General features: G+C 42.1%; 1 protein-coding gene across 1 annotated transcript; it reads left to right on the forward strand.

Annotated features, from left to right (window-relative positions):
- The first annotated feature begins 12,939 nt into the window (after positions 1 to 12,939).
- On the forward strand, positions 12,940 to 16,360 carry LOC125466696 (C-type natriuretic peptide prohormone-like). The gene is made up of 3 exons (XM_048561577.2): positions 12,940 to 13,125; positions 13,665 to 14,005; positions 15,968 to 16,360. Exons 1-2 carry the CDS (start codon positions 13,036 to 13,038, stop codon positions 13,989 to 13,991), a joined length of 417 nt encoding a protein of 138 aa, XP_048417534.1. The 5' UTR covers positions 12,940 to 13,035; the 3' UTR covers positions 13,992 to 14,005; positions 15,968 to 16,360.
- The last annotated feature ends 2,922 nt before the right edge of the window (positions 16,361 to 19,282 follow it).

Genomic DNA, 19,282 nt, shown 5'->3' on the forward strand with positions numbered 1-19,282 from the left:
GTGGTTGAGAACGCCCTTGACCATGTCTCCCGCATTTCCCGCAACACATCCCTCACACCCCGCCCCCGCAATAACTACCCTAAGAATCCCCCTCGTCCTCACATACCACCCCAAACAAACTCCGGATACAACGCATCATCCTCCGACACTTCCGCCATCTACAATCCGACCCCACCACCGAAGACATTTTTCCATCACCACTCTTGTCTGCCTTCCAGAGAGACCACTCTCTCCATGGCTCCCTTGTCTGCTCCACACTCCCCTTCAACCCCACCACACCGGCACCTTCCCCTGCAACCGCAGGAAGTGCTACACTTGCCCCCACACCTCCTCCCTCACCCCCATCCCAGGCCCCAAGATGACTTTCCACATCAAGCAGATGTTCACATGCACATCTGCCAATGTAGTATACTGTATCCACTGTACCCGGTGTGGCTTCCTTTACATTGGGGAAACCAAGCTGAGGCTTGGGGACCACTTTGCAGATCACCTCCGCTCGGTTCGCAATAAACAACTGTATCTCCCAGTCGCGAACCATTTTAACTCCCCCTCCCATTCCTTAGATGACATGTCCATCATGGACCTCCTGCAGTGCCACAATGATGCCACCCGAGGCCGCAGGAACAGCAACTCATATTCCGCTTGGGAACTCTGCAGCCCAATGGTATCAATGTGCACTTCACAAGCTTCAAAATCTCCCCCTCCCCCACTGCATTCCAAAACCAGCCCAGCTCGTCCCCTATCCCCACTGCATCACTAAACTGGCCCAGTTTGTCCACGCCTCCCTGACCTGTTCTTCCTCTCACCTATCCCCTCCTCCCACCTCAAGCCGCACCTCCATTTCCCACATACCAACCTCATCCCGCTTCCTTGACCTGTCCGTCCTCCTCGGACATGACCTATCCCCTCCCCACCTCCCCACCTCCCCACCCATACTCTCCTCTCCACCCATCTTCTCCTCTATCCATCTTCGGTCCGCCTCCCCCTCTCTCACTATTTATTTCAGAATCCTCTCCCCATCCCCCTCTTTGATGAAGGGTCTAGGCCCGAAACATCAACTTTTGTGCTCCTGAGATGCTGCTTGGCCTGCTGTGTTCATCCAGCTACACACTTTGTTATGTCAAAATGAACACTCATTTCTCACCAATTCAACCTGCCTTTTAATGTGAAAATAACCCAACCTTGTGAACAAACTGGTTAGTAACTTGGAAACATCGAAAATAGGAGCAGTAGTAGGCCAAACCTCCCATCAAGCCTGCTGTACCATTCAATTTGATCATGGCTGATGCTCAATCACAATGCTATTCTCAAGTGCTCTCCCCACACTCCTTGACACCATTATGTCTAGAAATATACATGTTCCTTTCTTAAATATATTCAGTGACAATGTTTCTACAGCTTTATGTGATGGAGCATTCCACAGGTTCACTGCTCTGAGTGAAGAGATGTCTCTCATTAATGGCCTACCCCATAGCCTGAGGCCTTTGTGCTCGACCATCCAGCCAGGAGAACTATCATCCTTGCATCAAGCCTCTCCAGCCTGTCAGAATTACATACATATCAATTAAATCTCCTCTCATTTTTGTGAACTCCAATTAATGCAGACTTATCCAGTCTTGCCTCATACTACAATCCTGCTATTCCATGAGTTAGTCTGGTGACCTTCACTCCACTCACCCTATGGGAAATGTATCCTTTCTTGAGTAAGGAGGTCAAAACTGTACAGAATACACGAGGTGTGGTCTCACCAAAGCACTGTACAGATGCAGTAAGACAACGTTACTGTTTTACTCAAATCCTCTTGCAATGAGGACCAACATGCCATTTGGCTTCCTAACTGTTAACTGCACTTGCATCCTTGCTTTCAGTGACTGATATACAAAGACACTCAGGTCCCTTTCTATATCAACATTTTCCAATTTGACACATTTTAAATAATACTGTAATTCTACTTTTCCTACCAAGCTGGGTTATTTGATACTTATCTACATTCTATTTCACCTACCATGTATTCACCCACTCACTCAACTTGTTTAAATTACCTTGAAGCCTTTTAAATCCTTCTCACCACCCACAATCCTATCTTATTCTGTGTTGCCAAGCAAACTTGAAAGTATAACAGCTGATTCTCTCATCCAAATCATTGATATATGATGAGAATAGCTGGGGCCCAAACACTTACCCCTGCAGAAACCCACTAGTCACCACCTTCCACTCTGCAAAAACTTTGTTACTACTACTTTGTTTCCAGTCTGCTGCCCAATTATCAACTTCTGTGATTTAATTTTGCACATTCATCTAATTTTTTTATTCACTTGTGAATGTGGGTATAACTGGCTGCACCAGAAATTATTGCCCTTTCCTAGTTGATAAGGTTATTGTGAACTGCCTTCTTGAACCGCTGCAATTCATGGGCTGTAGGTAGATGCACAATGCCATGAGGGTGAGATTTTCAGGATTTTGAACCAATGTTACTAAAGGAACAGTGATCTATTTCCAAGTATCTATATGGGAACACCACCCCATTAACATTATTACACTCTGATGTGGGACTTTATCAAAATCAAAATACATCACATCAACTGATTCTCCTTTACCTATTTAAATAATTGTGGCCTCAAATAGCTCAAGTAGGTTTGTCAAACATGATATCCTTTTCTTGGCTAATCCTATTAATATTTTCTAAGTGTCCTATTATCAAATCCTTTATAATAAGCTCTAGAATGTTCCCTATTACTGACATTACTTTAATAGGTCTGGCTTCTCCCTCCTCTTATTAAATAGTGTGGTTACATTTCTACCCTTTACTCTACTGAGAAATCAAAAGAATCTACAATTTCTTCAAGTCTTCTTTGGACACATGAAAGGTGCCAGAAGACTGGAGTACAGTTAATATGCTAAGACCGTAATGCCTTGTGCTAAACCCTATAGGGAGCTATAGGCCAGTGAGTCGAATATCAGAGGTTGGGAAACTATTGCATAAAATTCTGACAGAAAGAACTACCAGTTGAAGAGGTAATGATTAATCAAGATAGTATAGTTTTGTCCAGGGATCATGTCTCATGGGTTTGATTGAATTTCTCATGATGTGACTTGATGCATGGATAAGCATAGTGCAATGGATGTAGACTAAATTGATTGCAATAAGGCTTTTGATAAGATCTCACATGGAAGACTGATCAAGAAGGTAAAAACTTATGGGATCCTGGGCAATTTGGTAAATTGGATTCAAAAGTGACTTGATGGCAGGAGACAGGGGGTAAAAGTCAACGTCTTTTTTTTACTGGGATTGTGTATGCCATGGCAGGGTTTAGTGCTGGGTCTCTTGCTGTTTGTAATGCACATTAATAATATAGATACAAATGTAGGAGATTCAATCAATAAATTCACAGATTACATGAAAATTGGTAGTGTGAGTAATAGCAAGGAAGGAAGCTATAGGTTACAGAATGACACAGATGGGCTGGTCAGATGGACAGAACAATGGATGATGGAATTTAGCTATTATAAGTGTGAGATGATACAATTTGGGAGGATTAACAGGACAAGGAAGTACATGATGAATGGTAAGGCCTACAAAGTATAGAGAGTCAATGGGACCTTTGTGTGCATGACCACAGATCCTTGAAGACAACAGGTCAAGTGAAGAAGGTGATTAAGAAGGCAAATGGGATACATGCCTTTATTAGTTGAGGCATTGAATACAAAAGCAGGGAAGTTGATAAGGCTGTTTAAATGCCTAAACTTGAGTACTGCGTGCAGTTCTGGTTGCTACAAGATAGGATTTGTTTGCTCTACAGAAAGTTCAGAGGAGATCCACCATAGTGCTACTGGGGCTGGAGCATATCAGCTTTGAGGAGAGACCAGATAGTTGAGGTTGCTTTCCTTTGGCAGAGAAGGCTGAGGGAGAACTAACTGAAATACATACATTTATTAAGGGTATACATAGGGTAGATAGAAATAAACCTTTTCCCTTAGCAGATCAATAATCAGCAAGTAGAGATTTAAGGGAAACATGGAAACAGAGAGAGAATAGGAATAGGAGTCGACCATCCAGCCCTTTGAGCCTGGTCCACCATTAAATATGATCTAAGCCAATCATACAACTCAGTATCCACTTCCTACTCTCTTCCCACACCCTTTGATCCCTTTAGCCATAATAGCTATATGTAGCCCACTTGAAAATATGCTACTTTTTAGCCTCAACTACCCTGTGTGGCAGACAAGTCTGCACACTCATCACTCTGGATGAATAAAATTCTTCTCATCTCAGTCCTAAACGACCTACTCCATATTCTTAGACTGTGATCCTCTAGTTTTCTTTGGTCATTGGAAACATCATAACAGTGCCTACTCCTGTTAGAATTCTAAAGATTTCTATGAGAATCCACCTCATTCTTCATAAACACCTGTGAATATAGTCCTAACCAATCCAATCTCTCTTCATTTGTCAATCCTGCCATCCCAGAAATCAGTCTGTTTAATCTTCAAAACACTCCCTCCACTGCCAGAGCATTCTTCTCTGATGAGGAGACCAAAGCTGCACACAATACTACAGGTGTGGTTGCACCAATGCCCTTTACAAGTGCAGCAAGATATCCCTGTACCTGTACTTGAGGAGTTGGTGAGAGGGAGTTATTACACCTGGTTTACTTGGACTTTCATAAGGCTTTCAATAAGGTCTCACACAAGAGATTCGCATATTAAATTAAAGTGCATGGAATTGGGGATTGTGTACAGACACGGAGAGAGGAGAATGTTTTCACCCAGAAAGTGGCAGGAACCGGAGGTCACTGACTGAAAGGGTGGTAGAAGCAGTAACTATCACAGCATTTAAAATGTATTTAGGCAATTACTTGAATCACCATAATGTACAAGTCTGTGGGCCAAGTACTGGTAAGTAGGACTTCAGCAGGTAGGTGCTTGATAACTGGTGCCATCATGGGTGATTGACCAAAGGGCACCTTTTGTTCTGTAAAACTCTACGATAATCAAACACTCAATATTACCAGAGCCTTTTCCTTGTATCCTGGAATGTAGATATCAAGCTCTGTGGATATTATTGGCTTTCAGTCCCATCAATTTCCCTCACACTTTAATTCTACTTTCCTTCAAGTCCTCCTGCTCATTAGACTCTTCCTGCATTTCTGGAAGGTTATTTGTGTCTTCTTCCATGAAGACAGAAGTAAGTTCATTGTTTAATTATTCTCCTACTTCCTTGTTCTTCATTACCAACTCCCCCATTTTGAATCACAAAGGATCTACACTTGTCATCATTTATTTCACGTACTTATAAAACCTTTACAATTACTTTAGTGTTCTTTGCTCCTTTGCTTTCATACTCCATTTTCCCTCTAAATCATTCTCTTGATCGTCCTTTGATAAATTCTAAACTGCTCATAATCCTTAACTATTTTGTCGATGCTTGACCAAAGGCTGTAATGAGGTCAGAAGCTGAGCAGAACCCAAACTGGGCATCAGTGAGCCGGTTATTGCTGAGCAGGTGCTGCTTCACAACAAGTTGATGACACCTTCCATCAGTTTACTGATGATCGAGCAGACACTGATGGGCTGATAATTAGCTGAGTTGGATTTGTCCTGCTTTTTGTGTACAGGACATACTTGGGCCAGTGTTATAGCTGTACAAAGCTTGGCATGGGAGCAGTAAGTTCTGCAGCGCTGGTCTTCTGTACTATTCCAGAAGGTTGTCAGGGCCAATGCCTTTGCAGTGCCTCCAACTTTTTTTTCATATCACATGGAGTGAATCGAATTAGCTGAAGACTGGTATCTGTAATGATGGGGACCATTGGAGGAGGCCAACATAGATTGTCCACACAACACTTCTGGCTGAAGATTGCCGCAAATGCTTCAGGCTTATCTTTTGCATTTACGCATTGGGTTCTTCAATCATTAAGATGGAGATATTTGCAATCCTTCCTCCTCTAACGAGTTGTTTAAGTGATCAACACTACTCACAACTGGATGTGGCAGGATTGCAGGGCTTAGATCTGACCCTTTAGTTGTGGGGTTGCATAGCTGTATCACTTTCCATCATATTATGATCATGCTTCCCTGAGGGACCCCACATAATAAGATTATTAATTAACTCTTCCCATTGCCAATCTGGGCTAGCCTGTTCCCTAGTTGATTCTTCAACATACTAGTCTTTTAAAAAAAATCATCATATCCACTCCAGGAATTCACCCTGTATTTTTATTAATGCAGTTTGTTCTGTCTATATTTCAGCCAAAGACACCCATGATTACTGTAGCAATTTGTTACACGCTTCTCCAATTTCCTGTTTAACACTGTCTCCTATTTACCACCACTATTTGGAGGCCAATAGATAGCAGCCAGTAGCGAGTTCTGCCCCTTGTTGCATCTTAACACCATGTAGACTGAATCTACATCTAGATTTTCTAGCCATTCTCACTGCTGCACTGATTTCATCATTTACTTATAATGTCACCAACCTCCTTTTTGTTTGTGCCTGTCCTTACTAAATATTCAGTTCCAAGTCTTGGCCACCCTGCAGCAATTTCTCCATCATCATAATTCACATCTATTTGCACTGTTAATTCATCTAATTGTGAATGTTCTCTACCTTCAGATAATGAACTTACTTATTGTCTTTATAACCTTTTAATTTTTTGTACCGTGGCATAATTTGCTGCAGCCTTGGTTTCCTCTGCCTTCTACATTATATTTTAATATTTGTATCTTTATTTTCCTCTTGTGTTCTTTATTGTTTCATGAGATGTGGGCATCGGTGGCAAGTTAGTATTTGTTGCCAATCCTCAATCATCCTGGAACTGAGTGGCTTGTTCATTTCAGAGGTTAGGTAAAAGTCAACCACATTATTCTGAGTCTGGAGACTCATGTAGACTAGACAAGGTCAGCACTGCAGATTTCCTTCCCTAAAGGATATTTGTGATCCAGATGATATCTCTGACAATCAGCTATTATGTTATAGTCACCATTACTGAGACTTGCCTTCAATTCCAGGTTTATTCATTTAATTTAAATTCCACTGGCTATTGTTACAGAATTTAAACCCATGTCCCCAGAAAATTAGCCTGTGAGTCTGGATTACTACCTCAGTGACATTACTACCAAGCCACCATCTCTCCATTCGAGTTTCCACCCCAACAGTTTAAACTTTCCCCATCAGATTAGCAAAGGACCTAGCAAGGATATTGATCTTGGTCCTGCCGGGGTATAATCTGTACAGGTTGTACAGGTCCTAATTTCCTCAGAATCGATCCTGATACTTCAGGAATCTCCTCCTTCCTACACCATATCTCCCAGGTTTGTTAAAGCTCAACAATCTGGATTAAGCAACTGATGGTGAGCAAACCTGGCACATAACTTTTGATTGAGAATATTAGAATATAGAATGTTATTGGGCCCTCTGTCAGGCTGATATTCCAGCAATCAAGCAAAAACTTTAACTTGACATATGTCGGAAGGCTGCTTATTAGATCATACACTGACTCATCCAAGATTTGGTATCTGCCAAAGGTTACAGAGCAGCAGCAGATTGTGCTAAGGTTCCTAACCTTTCCACAGGTGAAACCACAGTTAGAATGTATGTGGCATTTATACATGCTGTGGTCAAAAAGATAGTAACAATACATTCAAGATGTGTGCTCACCTGGGGCGGCACAGTGGCTTAGTGGTTAGCACTACAGCTTCACAGCGCCAGGGACCCAGGTTCGATTCCAGCCTTGGGCGACTGTCTGTGTGGAGTCTGCACGTTCTCCCCATGTCTGCGTGGGCTTTCTCTGGGTGCTCCAGTTTCCTCCCACAGTCCAAAGATGTGCAGATAGGTGGATTGGCCATTCTAAATTGGCCATAGTGTTCAGGGGTGTGTGGGTTATAGGGTGATGGGTCTAGGTGGGATGCTTCAAGGGGCAGTGTGGACATGTTGGGCCAAAGGGCCTGTTTCCACACTGTAGGTAATCTGATGTACAGGAAGAGTCTCTGACATCAACTGCTCTCTAAGAAGTCACAAATTGTTAAATGACTAACAGACAATTAATCACTACCGGTCTGTGTGTTTGATGGTGTTGGGGTGGGTATATCCAACTGAGTATTGGGCTACAGCTGCTTTCAAGCATCTGTTATTGGAATGCTTGTAACAAGTCATGTTGGAATTCGATAATAAAATGTGAGGCTGGATGAACACAGCAGGTCCAGCAGCAGCCCCGGTGTGACTTCCTCTACATTGGGGAAACCAAGCGGAGGCTTGGGGACCGCTTTGCAGAACACCTCCGCTCGGTTCGCAGCAAACAACTGCACCTCCCAGTCGCAAACCATTTCCACTCCCCCTCCCATTCTTTAGATGACATGTCCATCATGGGCCTCCTGCAGTGCCACAATGATGCCACCCGAAGGTTGCAGGAACAGCAACTCATATTCCGCTTGGGAACCCTGCAGCCCAATGGTATCAATGTGGACTTCACCAGCTTCAAAATCTCCCCTTCCCCCACCACATCCCATAACCAGCCCAGTTCGTCCCCTCCCCCCACTGCACCACACAACCAGCCCAGCTCTTCCCCTCCACCCGCTGCATCCCAAAACCAGTCCAACCTGTCTCTGTCTCCCTAACCTGTTCTCCCTCTCACCCATCCCTTCCTCCCACCCCAAGCCGCACCTCCATCTCCTAACTACTAACCTCATCCCACCTCCTTGACCTGTCCATCTTCTCTGGACTGACCTATCCCCTCCCCACCCCACCCCACCTATACTCTCCTCTCCACCTATCTTCTTTTCTCTCCATCTTTGGTCGGCCTCCCCTTCTCTCCCTATTTATTCCAGAACCCTCACCCCATCCCCCTCTCTGATGAAGGGTCTAGGCCCGAAACGTCTAAAAGCTGTGATGCTGCTGGACCTGCTGTGTTCATCCAGCCTCACATTTTATTATCTTGGATTCTCCAGCATCTACAGTTCCCATTATCACATGTTGGAATTCGATCCCTGATCCTGACAGATCCAGCATTCTGTCAGAACCCGTGGAGAGAAAAAAACGTTCAATCTTTGCGGACTTAGGTCAGATCATTACAAGGGGAAAAGTGAACGTCAACCGTGACAGATAGACGATTTTCATGGCGGCGCTAAAGTTTACAATTTACCGGCGACAAGTTAGTATGATTATCAACCCCGATCCCAGAACCCACACAAAAGCAGACGCAACTCTTTCCACGCTAAGGCAAGCATTCATTTTCATGGCGCAATTTTAAATTGTGGGCGATGTTATCACAGGAGCCATTCAATTCGACTGAAAGGAGAATTGGGGAAGTGATGTAATGGGAGGCTAATTCCTATTGTCGTAGCGTCGTGGAATCCCTACAATGCGCAAAGAGACCATTCAGTCCACCGTCCCTCCGAAGGATAGCCCACCTCCCGATCAGAGTAAGCTCTAATGCACGCTAGTGTGTGCATCTCTGGCACGGGGAAATTTAGCCATTCCACCTAACTACCCATCTTTGGGCTGTGGGAGGAAACCAGAACACCTGGTGAACGTGCAAACTGCACATACAGTCACCCATGGAGGGATCGAGCCCTGGCGCTGCAAGACAATAATACTAAGCAGTGAGCCACCTTTCCGCCCTAGGGTCATAGAGGTCTACAGCACAGAAAAAGGCCTTTCGGCCTATAGAATCTGCGCTGGTCAAAAATAATCAACAAACTGCTCTAACCCCATTTTCTAGCACTTAGCTTATAGCTTTACATACCTTAACATGGCAAATGTATACCCAAATGCTTCTTAAACGTTATGAGAGCTTCTGCCTCTATCGCATTAGAGGCAGTAATTCCCCTCGGTGAGAAAATATCTCATATCTCCTATCGTACCTCATGCCCCTTACCGTAGATCTATGCTCCCTGGTCATTGGTTCCTCCAACAAAAAATTATTTTCTTGCCTGTCTATGGCCCTCATAATATTATACACCTCAATTATGCTCATACTCAACCCTCTCCCCACCGCCTCTGTTCGGAGGAAAACAACCTCAGACTTCCAATCTCTCTTCGTAACTAAAACTGTCCAAACCAGGCAATATCCGGATAAATCTCCTCAGCATCCTCTCCAGTGCAATGACATCCCTGCTATAACGTGGATTCCAGAACTGCAACAATACTTTAATGTCCCCTTTACACTGTCGTTAAATGTTCTGCAATTATTGACCAAGTCTAACAATCGCATCCTGGCGGCTTTCAATCTATACCAAAGGACCGCCACCTGAATGGCTCCCAAAAACGATCCAACAAACATAATCATCTAGAAGCATGTCCAACAGAGGAGAAAGTTTTATTTAAGAGTTTATTAACCAGATTAGTAGCTTTGGCTACAAGAAAACAGCTTCAAATCCAATGGAACGTAGCTGCGAAATAACAATTGCCAGGCGGGGTGGACATTTATTGTTGAAGTCTGTTAATATTTATTTTTCGCAAGGAATAAATTGCAGGCCTAGGACGTAGCCCTCATGCGTTCTGCCGATCGCTTCAACCGAAGGCCCAAGGAAACCTAAAAAAAATACAAACGCTCTTCTATACATTTTCGTGTGGTTTCCGTTGCACTTTCCTGGACAGATCATCAGGAAAGTCTTTTCGGAAATTCATAGATTTCGGTGCTTAAATCATGTTTGGAGCATTCAAGGAAACTTAGCCATCAAATTGTGGAACAATCAATAAAACTTTTGATTCCTTAACTTTATGATATGCTAAATCACTAAAAAACACAATTGGTGTCATGAGTGCTAGGTTCCTTGATTGGATAAATGCTGAAACTTACATGAGATCCGAAACATCAGTAGGTAGATTTCCAGCCATCTGTAGTTTCAAGCTCTACTCCACCTTCATCCAATTTGTTTCTAAACCATCCGAGAGAAAGGAGGATGCTCTGTACATAGCCTTAAAAAGCACAAGTTACAGAAGGGCACCATTACCTACCTGTTTTAACACAAATTGGAAGTCATGACTTTTGCCCAGCAGAGTTATTTGCACTAGATTGCCTGATATATATTAAAAAAATACCTTTCAGCCATTGGACACCCATGCTGAAATTTTTGTGTCCAGGAGAATACAACAGCTTATACAGTTTTCCATTATTGAAAACATGTCCGCTAACTGATTAGAATCAGTGAGAAAAAGTTGAAAACAAGCATTTATTAAAATGGAAATATCGTGTGTTTCAACACAAAATTGTCCAAAATGAATAATAAAGCAGTACGAATAATTAGAAAATATTCAGTAGATCAAGCAGTCAGTTCTGGTTTTGCTTTTTATTTCGGATTTCCAGCATCCGCAGTATTTTGCCTTTGCATTAAAGTATAAATTGTGTTCTCCTACTGATGCAGGTGACACATGAAATTGACCAGGCACATTCCAACACGTCTCCAATCTTTCAGTGAAACAGTGCTTGAATCTCATGTTTTCCCATACATTTACTTAAAAAGCACAAACTTGCGTTATTAACGAGATCGGTATGAGTTTCTAATGGCAGCATTCCAAATTGTTAATGCTGAGTAAAATCGAAAATCAAACAAGTATAATTCTATATAGTTTGAGATTTACTCGACCGCCATTTGATAGCAATTAACAATAACATGGGATACTGGAGACAGGGCAGAAGCAACTAGTCTTTGTCTGGTTCGACCATCCAATTATCTCCTGTCAGATAGCTGACAGTTCTATAGAACTTCCCGCATTCTACAGTGTAATCTGCTATGCAATGACACAATCCCAAAAGAATTCCACGCAGCCATGCGTTGTGGTTTCCAGTGTCATTTCTTTAAAAGGTTACGGTTTTTGTAAGGATGTTCACTGTCACATCTCACAGCCATGCGACTTTGTTAACTTCTCACAGGTTCAGCGTACGTGTAAACTGAATGAAATCTGGCGTGTAACCCATATTTCATGTATCCTCAAATCATGCTTCCATCATGATACCATTTCACTAAAACACCGAGTTTTTTTTGTTGTTCTGCTTCCAATCAGTGCGTCGCTAACAACGAACAAATTCAAAGCCTATACATGCAAAGTAATAGAGTTCTTTCTTTGCAACACCTCCAGACGCATAAAAGCACTCCACAGCCAATAAACACGCATTTTGTAGTCACTGTTATTATGCATTCGTAGCAGTTGCCAATGTATTTACATAAAAGTCGTATTTAAAATGCTTAAACTATCAATGACCCCGTCAGTCACGGCACGGGAAGTAACAGACTTGCTACAAATCAGTACCGGAATCTGATTCTTTCTGAGCAAGGTAGCTGTTAAAATGTCACTTTCCTTGCATCCACTTAATGCAGAGAATACTTCTCACAGATTTGTTGCTTCTATCGGTGCCATTCAGACTACTGCATCAGGTAGTGAAGATGTTTACTGGATATACCGTGTTGTTTTTTGAAATATGCAGAAAATGTAGTGATTTAAAGTCGTTATATATTGTGAATATTAATTAAGAGATTATTATGATCAACTGTTTTATTGTTAAAGCAGTTAGTTACAAAATGGGAAATTCCTCGCTGTCTTTTTACAGATCCCTGCACCAGTTATTTCTGAGTTAATCTTACTGAGCAGTTTATTTTAATGTAAAAAGCCAACTGTTAGGTCAGGACATAACTGGACAATGAGATGGTTGCATTCATTTCAGTGCACTCAGAAAACCTGAAGATAACAAATACTTCCCAATGACTTGAACACTAATTGATTTCAAACTATTTAAAATATTAATTCTTGTCGTCAGAATGGCTTCATGTGAGCAACTGAGGTTATATAGATTAAAAATAACCCATCCCATAATTAAATCATATCAGTTAATGAACAAATGAAACTTGGCCATGTGTCCACTTATCTGAGGGAAGTGACGGAACGAGATGATTTAATTAATATTTGGGATCATGTTCACTAGAATGACGTCAGCCAAAATGAAAATAAAAGACCCAGAGTCTAAGCACAGAAGCAGGCTGTGAAGGAGGAGGCAGGTGAAGAAGCTAATCATTCGAGAAGAGTGGTTCAATTTTAAATCAGAGATGAGCGGACAAACGAGTTTCTACTGCGGGCTCTTGCTTGTGCTCCTGATCCAAGCCCAAGCCAGACCAAGATCAGATGATAGCATCCAGGTAAGAGAAGTTAATGGAAGGACGACATATTCGCTTGTGGTAGGTAGGTCACAGCTGAAAAAGTAAGCAATAGCTGATGAATTAGACCAATTGCTGCAGTGGTCTCAGACCACTTCGGTATTGTTGACCCGCTAGGAGTGGACACAGTCGAGATCAGTAATATATTTTAACCTTCATTGTCTTCGGTTAATAATCAGGTAACACAACGTTTTAATTGCTTACTTGACAATGCGTGAGTGAATTGAAGCGCAGAAGAGCTATCGTCGATGGGGGCCGGCGACTAGCATTCGCATGACTAATCAACAATAGACAGTGAAGGAGTAGGTTTCTAGATGTGTCACTAACTTGAGCACTATACGGCTTCTTTGCTACATTTACTTGGCTGATGTTCCAGCGTTTGATGAGCTGTACACTGCAAATTCTAATCATATTGCCATGTATATTGATTGTGTTCGGTGCAAATCCCAAAACCTATCAAATCTATGACTGTGAACAGTAAGATCTGATCCCCAAATCCCATCCATTTATTTTATTTTCAGACCTTATCCAGACTTTTAGAAGATGAATATGGACAGTACTTCCCCTCAGACGAGCTGAACAATGAGGCACAAGATATACCGCCAGCTGCTTCTATTTCCGAATTCAACGCAGACCTGTCCGATCTGGAGCTTCCCTGGGACCGCGATGCCAGAGAGATGGAGAGGCAATCTACCGAACAGGAAGCAGTCCTGGACCGTGTCCTGAAAGACCTCCGCAATAATTTTCTGCGGAGAAATAATTTAAGGAAGAGAAAAAGTAAGAAATCACGGCCCTGCTTCGGAGCGAAGCTGGACAGAATCGGGGCTATGAGCGATCTGGGCTGTTAGCGGCTTGTTTAGAGGTAAAAACGATTGAGATAATCATTGATGATGTCTTTTACAGTTGGAATGGTTCACGTAAATAGTGGAGTACTCAAAGATATAGCATGCAGCCACACACCGCCAGGGAGTGATTTAACATTACTAAATAGACCTGTAATTAGACTACTTTGGATTGAGCTATTTTTCTGAAATAGCCCATTAGGCTGGGTAGCAAGTAATTGATAGGTTAAGATCGGAGCTCCCCTACCCCCACATTTTCCCTTTCATCGTCAAGTGTCCATGGTAAGGGAACAGTGACGGTGCGTTTGGTAGAGGCAGTGAAGCTAATTCCTGCACCTTCACCATACCTTTTTAAACAGTCTTCATATTCCAACTTAGCTCTAGGCTAATTATATACTGAAATAAAAGCAGAAAGTGCTAGGGGAAGTGAAATTCCAAAAAAGAGTCATGGGGGCTCGAAACGTTAACTCTGTTTTTCTCACCCTGCCAAACCCCCACTCCCCCCTCCACACACACGCGCGCGCGCGCGCTACCATGCTTGACGGGTTTCTCCAGCATTTTCTCTCTTTACTTCAGATCTCTCCACCTCCCGCAATATTTTGCTTAGTTTTGCTGATCTTTGCCCCAGACAGCATCGATCTCTTCGTCTATTGTTAAAATATGTAAGACGGATTGATTTCAGCAAATGAATGCCATAGTGTTCACTTCTCAGACATTCCAAAATGTTGACAATCAACCCGCAAAATCACCTCAAGCTCTGAATTTCAGCACCTTGGACAAGTCCACCCGACAAGGTCGTGGCCCAGTCTCTCCGCGGCAAAAGAAATTACCTAAAATTCATCAATTTTAGGGTTTGAGCACCCTTTCCTACGCCCTTGCCCCAACGTCCACACGCCTGATAGTGTCACTAAATGGGGTGCTACCACAACCAACCCATTGTCAGCCATTAATGGCACCCATTAGCAGCTATTAATTCTGCCAGGCTGGCCTTTACTGATTCCTTTGTCTGCCCAACTGTTTTTCTCTCCCTCTGGGCTCCATCTCCACCCACCGTTTATTTCTTCCCCCATCTCCCAGCCTCAGATGTCTACCAATCTTTTCCTAGCTACAATTAGTTTCGAACAAGGGTCACTTGGACCTAACCATTAACTCTTCTTTCTCTCTCCATAGATGCTGCCAGACCTGCTGAGCTTGCCAGCAATTTCAGTTTTGTCGCTGTATGGCAACTTCATTTACCGACTTTGTTCCTGACTATCATTGCCAAATAAAAATCTGTTCTTAGTTTTGAACATTTTAATTGACATTCCCAGCTTCAATCACTTGTTGAAGTTGTTACAGATCTGTGCTGCCCTAGAATTAAGTTTAGGACTATGCCCTCTTTATCTGAACTCTCCCACAGAAAATGGTTTCTTTCTCTTCGTTATGAAGTCTTTTAACCTTAAGTGCCTCAATCAGATCACCAATTATTTGTCTATATTGAAAGGAATAAGAGCTTAGTCTATGCAACCTCTCCTCAAATGTTTAACCCATTTGGGCAAAATACAGTTCTGATGAATCTGTCACCCCCACAAGGGAATAGTTTAATATTACTAAACAGACCTCGAATTAGACTACTTTGGACTGAGTTTTATTTTCTGAAATAACCCACTGAGTTGGGAAACTACCTCACGTGCCAATTTATCTTCCTTAAAGTCCAATGTTCAGAACCGAATTAAATACAGTACTCCAGATGGGGTCTACACAGAGCTCTAAAAAGCTACAACTTCTACTACGTTGTACTCCAGCCCAGTGAGGTGAAGATCATTATTTCATTTGCCCTCTTGATATGAAAAACCTCGTGTAACAAAGTGAATTGACTCAATGCAATCAGATCTCTTAAATTTCTCATCCAACAGTTCGATGTTTTGGATTTAACTCAGATTTTGGATCTGTCGTCCTGAGTGTAGATTGCTTAGTTCATTGTCTTCTCGCTTTATCCCAAGGTCTGACTCCGAGAGCAACACTGCTGGTACCGCCTGTTCATCGACCTTCCCGCAATTAATGCACTCCTCTGATTCTTGCTCCACGAACTCTGACAGATGACAAGTAGTGTCCCACCTGTAGACTGATTACAATTTCGACTCTCGGATGAAACCCTTAATGTACAGACAGTGCCAGCTGCTATTTAAAGCATATTTAATTCTATTTATATTAATTATGAAACTATTAATTGTAATGTATTCGTTTTTTGTCGCTGTAATACTGAAGGTCAGTCACTTGCTGTTAGTTCCGGTGCAGATTAAACAAAGCCATCATTGGAGTTGATAGATTTACCTTCAGTACATGTAGACACGATGTATGGAACCAACTGCAGAATAAAATTTAATGTAAATGAACGCCCGAGGATCATTTCAGTCTTGCGTTTCATGTGTTTGAACCGAATTCAAAATCTCAGTTTCACTTTTGTCCTTGTCTCCATCCAATACCCGGAGGATCAGCACTCATTTTGTCCATTTTGAAAATTCGGCACTACGGTTCCAGATCGCGATAAGTACAATTATCTGCGCTCTTGTCAGCTTAAAAGCCGTTCCAGACATTATTACATCACTCTTTAACTCGATTATTTAGACCCACTACTCAGAGTGAATGAACCGGTCGGTCCATTCCTTACGCCTCAAAAACATGAAAAGTGAAGGTTTACGACGTAGTTTGACGCTTATTGGTTTTATTGTACAAAATCTGAATTGGCTATGAATGTGCCTCTCCATGCCAACCAGTGCGTAGTCTTCACCCAGGGAGCAGGTTGACGTGGGGATCTCAAATTTCCAGACCACGAGCGAGCTGTGGTTTAAGGCTAACAGTCAGACATTATTTGAAATCACGCGGGAACATTTACATAACACCATAAAGATAATTACTTCCACAGCAGCGGATTAGAATTTTGAACAACAAACACAGAGAATGCTGGAAAAACTTAGCAGGTCTGGCGGTGTCTATGAACAAAAAGCAGAGTTAATGTTTTCGGTGCAGTGACCCTTCTTCAGATGCTGAATTTCTCCAGCGATTTCTGCTTTTGTGTCAGATCTCCAGAATCCGCAGTTCTTTGTTTTATAATGGGTAAATTTAGGAGTTGGGCTCCTCACTGACCCGATCAGAAATTCTCTTCACTACCGCAGACCCTCCCTGCTTCCCCTCCTTTCCGAATCGCTTACTCCCCCGGAACCCCGGCCGGCCCCCGAATCTCAGTCAGCCCAAACCGCAGCTCCATAAATAATAAAAACATTTGCTGTACCGGGCTTGTTTGGCCTTGAGGATGACACTGCCGACTCGTTCATTCTCGATTGGCTCTCCGTGACCGTCAGATCCACATTCCGTGGGGGTCAGGGGTCAGGCTGCCCACTCGAGCCAAATTCGTTGACAGCTTCGCGGCCGTCTCGTGCTCCTAACGGACATCTGATAGCTTCCGGTTCGCGCCAATTCTCCGCGTCACGTGAACAGGTCGCAACTACCTATTATTGGCACTCACCTCAGATCGGACGAAGTACAGGTAAGAGTGCGAAAAGGTTAACAATTTTAGTACAACTCACTCAATAACTTACATAAACGTAAAACAAACTTAAAAGTTAATGTTAAAGCTAATCGTATTTCTTCACTGATTTTGACCCAGTCTCTTCCGACGTTTCGACCAGTCCTTCTGCTATTTCCCCTCTCTCTCTCTCTCTTCCCCTTTGCAACAACTCCTGTATACACACACAACACTTTTAACTCTGTAAAACGTCCCTCGGCTCTCCACGGGAGTATTAGGAAATACAGTGTGATAGCAAGTCACAGAAGGTGATATAAAGGCAGTTCTGAAGAAGGGCTACTGGACTCGAAACGTTTACTCTGCGTTCTCTGCTTAGATGCTGCCAGACCTACGGAACTTCTCCTGCAATTTGTTTTTTTATGTTTCGGATCTTTAGCCACATCTACAGTTCTTTGCTTTTGTTTTAAGATATGAAGGCAGGTGGAAGTAGGTTTTAACTAAAATCCAATTAAGCAAAAGAGATGGAGAAATTTAATTGGGAAATTTCAGAGTTTAAGATCATGACAGCTGAAACCACGACCAATAATATTAGAATTATTAAAAAGGGGCTGTGGGAAAGTCCAAGATTAATGAAGTACTGGAAATCATAGAGTTTAATAAGGCTGGAGGAACCTCAGAAATAAGGTCAAAGTCATGAAGGAATTTGAAAACAGAGGCCTTTTGAGATGTGGAATCTACATTCAACACCTAGTCAGACAATGCATTCCAGATAATAGTATCTTGGTTAATAAAATTATTAATCTTTACAATTTTTGTCAATATTTCAACTCTAGTCACTAAGTGACCTTTAAGCCCTGGTACCATTCTGGTAAACCACATCTGTACATTCTCCAAGGTTTTAAGATCCTCCCTTAATTGTGATGTTCAGAAATAGGTGGTATATTCGAGCTGAAATCTAATTGATGATTTACAATCTTCCAATACAGCCTTAGTGACTAGCACTACCACCTTCATGGATAAATGTATGTTTCAAAATGTAAAGGCATCACCAAGAGAAATAGCCTATTGATGACAAGCATGGTGATAATACTGTAATAGGTAAAAAGTAAATGGCAAATTTATTAAATGCATACTTTCTTTCTTTGTGAAAATAGATACAGACCAAAAACAAAAGGGAAATCAAACATCTAAATCAAAAATGGGAAGATTGGCTTAAATACAAGTAAAACAAATGTAACAGGGAAAATTGTGGGATTTGGGATAGATAGACCTTATAGAGAAATTAGGTAGTTGTAATGGGTCTGTAATTTATGGGAAATGAGTAGCTTCAGTCATTGGAGTCTGATATTCAGTCTGAGATACTAGAGGGTTTGGCCCTTGGGCCCCAACTATATACAGTTTATTTAGTCACCTGGATGCAGGAATAGCCAAATTTTCAGATGACACTAAAATAAATGGGTAAGTATGTTGCAATGAGGAAATAAGAAATTTACAAATTGTTATATAATACTAGGTGGATGGTTCACAATTTGGTAGAAGTTTAACATGCATGAGTGTAAGAAAATCCATTTTGATCAAAGGAATAGAGGGCAGCTTATTATCTAAATAGAGAGCCTCAGAATGCTTTGGTGCAGAGGGTTCTCAGTGTCTTTATGCAAAAAACTAGTATGCACACATAGCATGTAATAAGGAAGGAAAATGGAATTTTGGCATTTATTGTTAAAGGAATAGAGTATAAAAGTAGGGAAGTGTTGCTGCAACTATTCAAGGCATCAGTGAGACCACATCTCAG

Source organism: Stegostoma tigrinum, chromosome 28 (assembly GCF_030684315.1).
Source record: "Stegostoma tigrinum isolate sSteTig4 chromosome 28, sSteTig4.hap1, whole genome shotgun sequence".
Classification (NCBI taxonomy): Eukaryota; Metazoa; Chordata; class Chondrichthyes; order Orectolobiformes; family Stegostomatidae; genus Stegostoma; species Stegostoma tigrinum.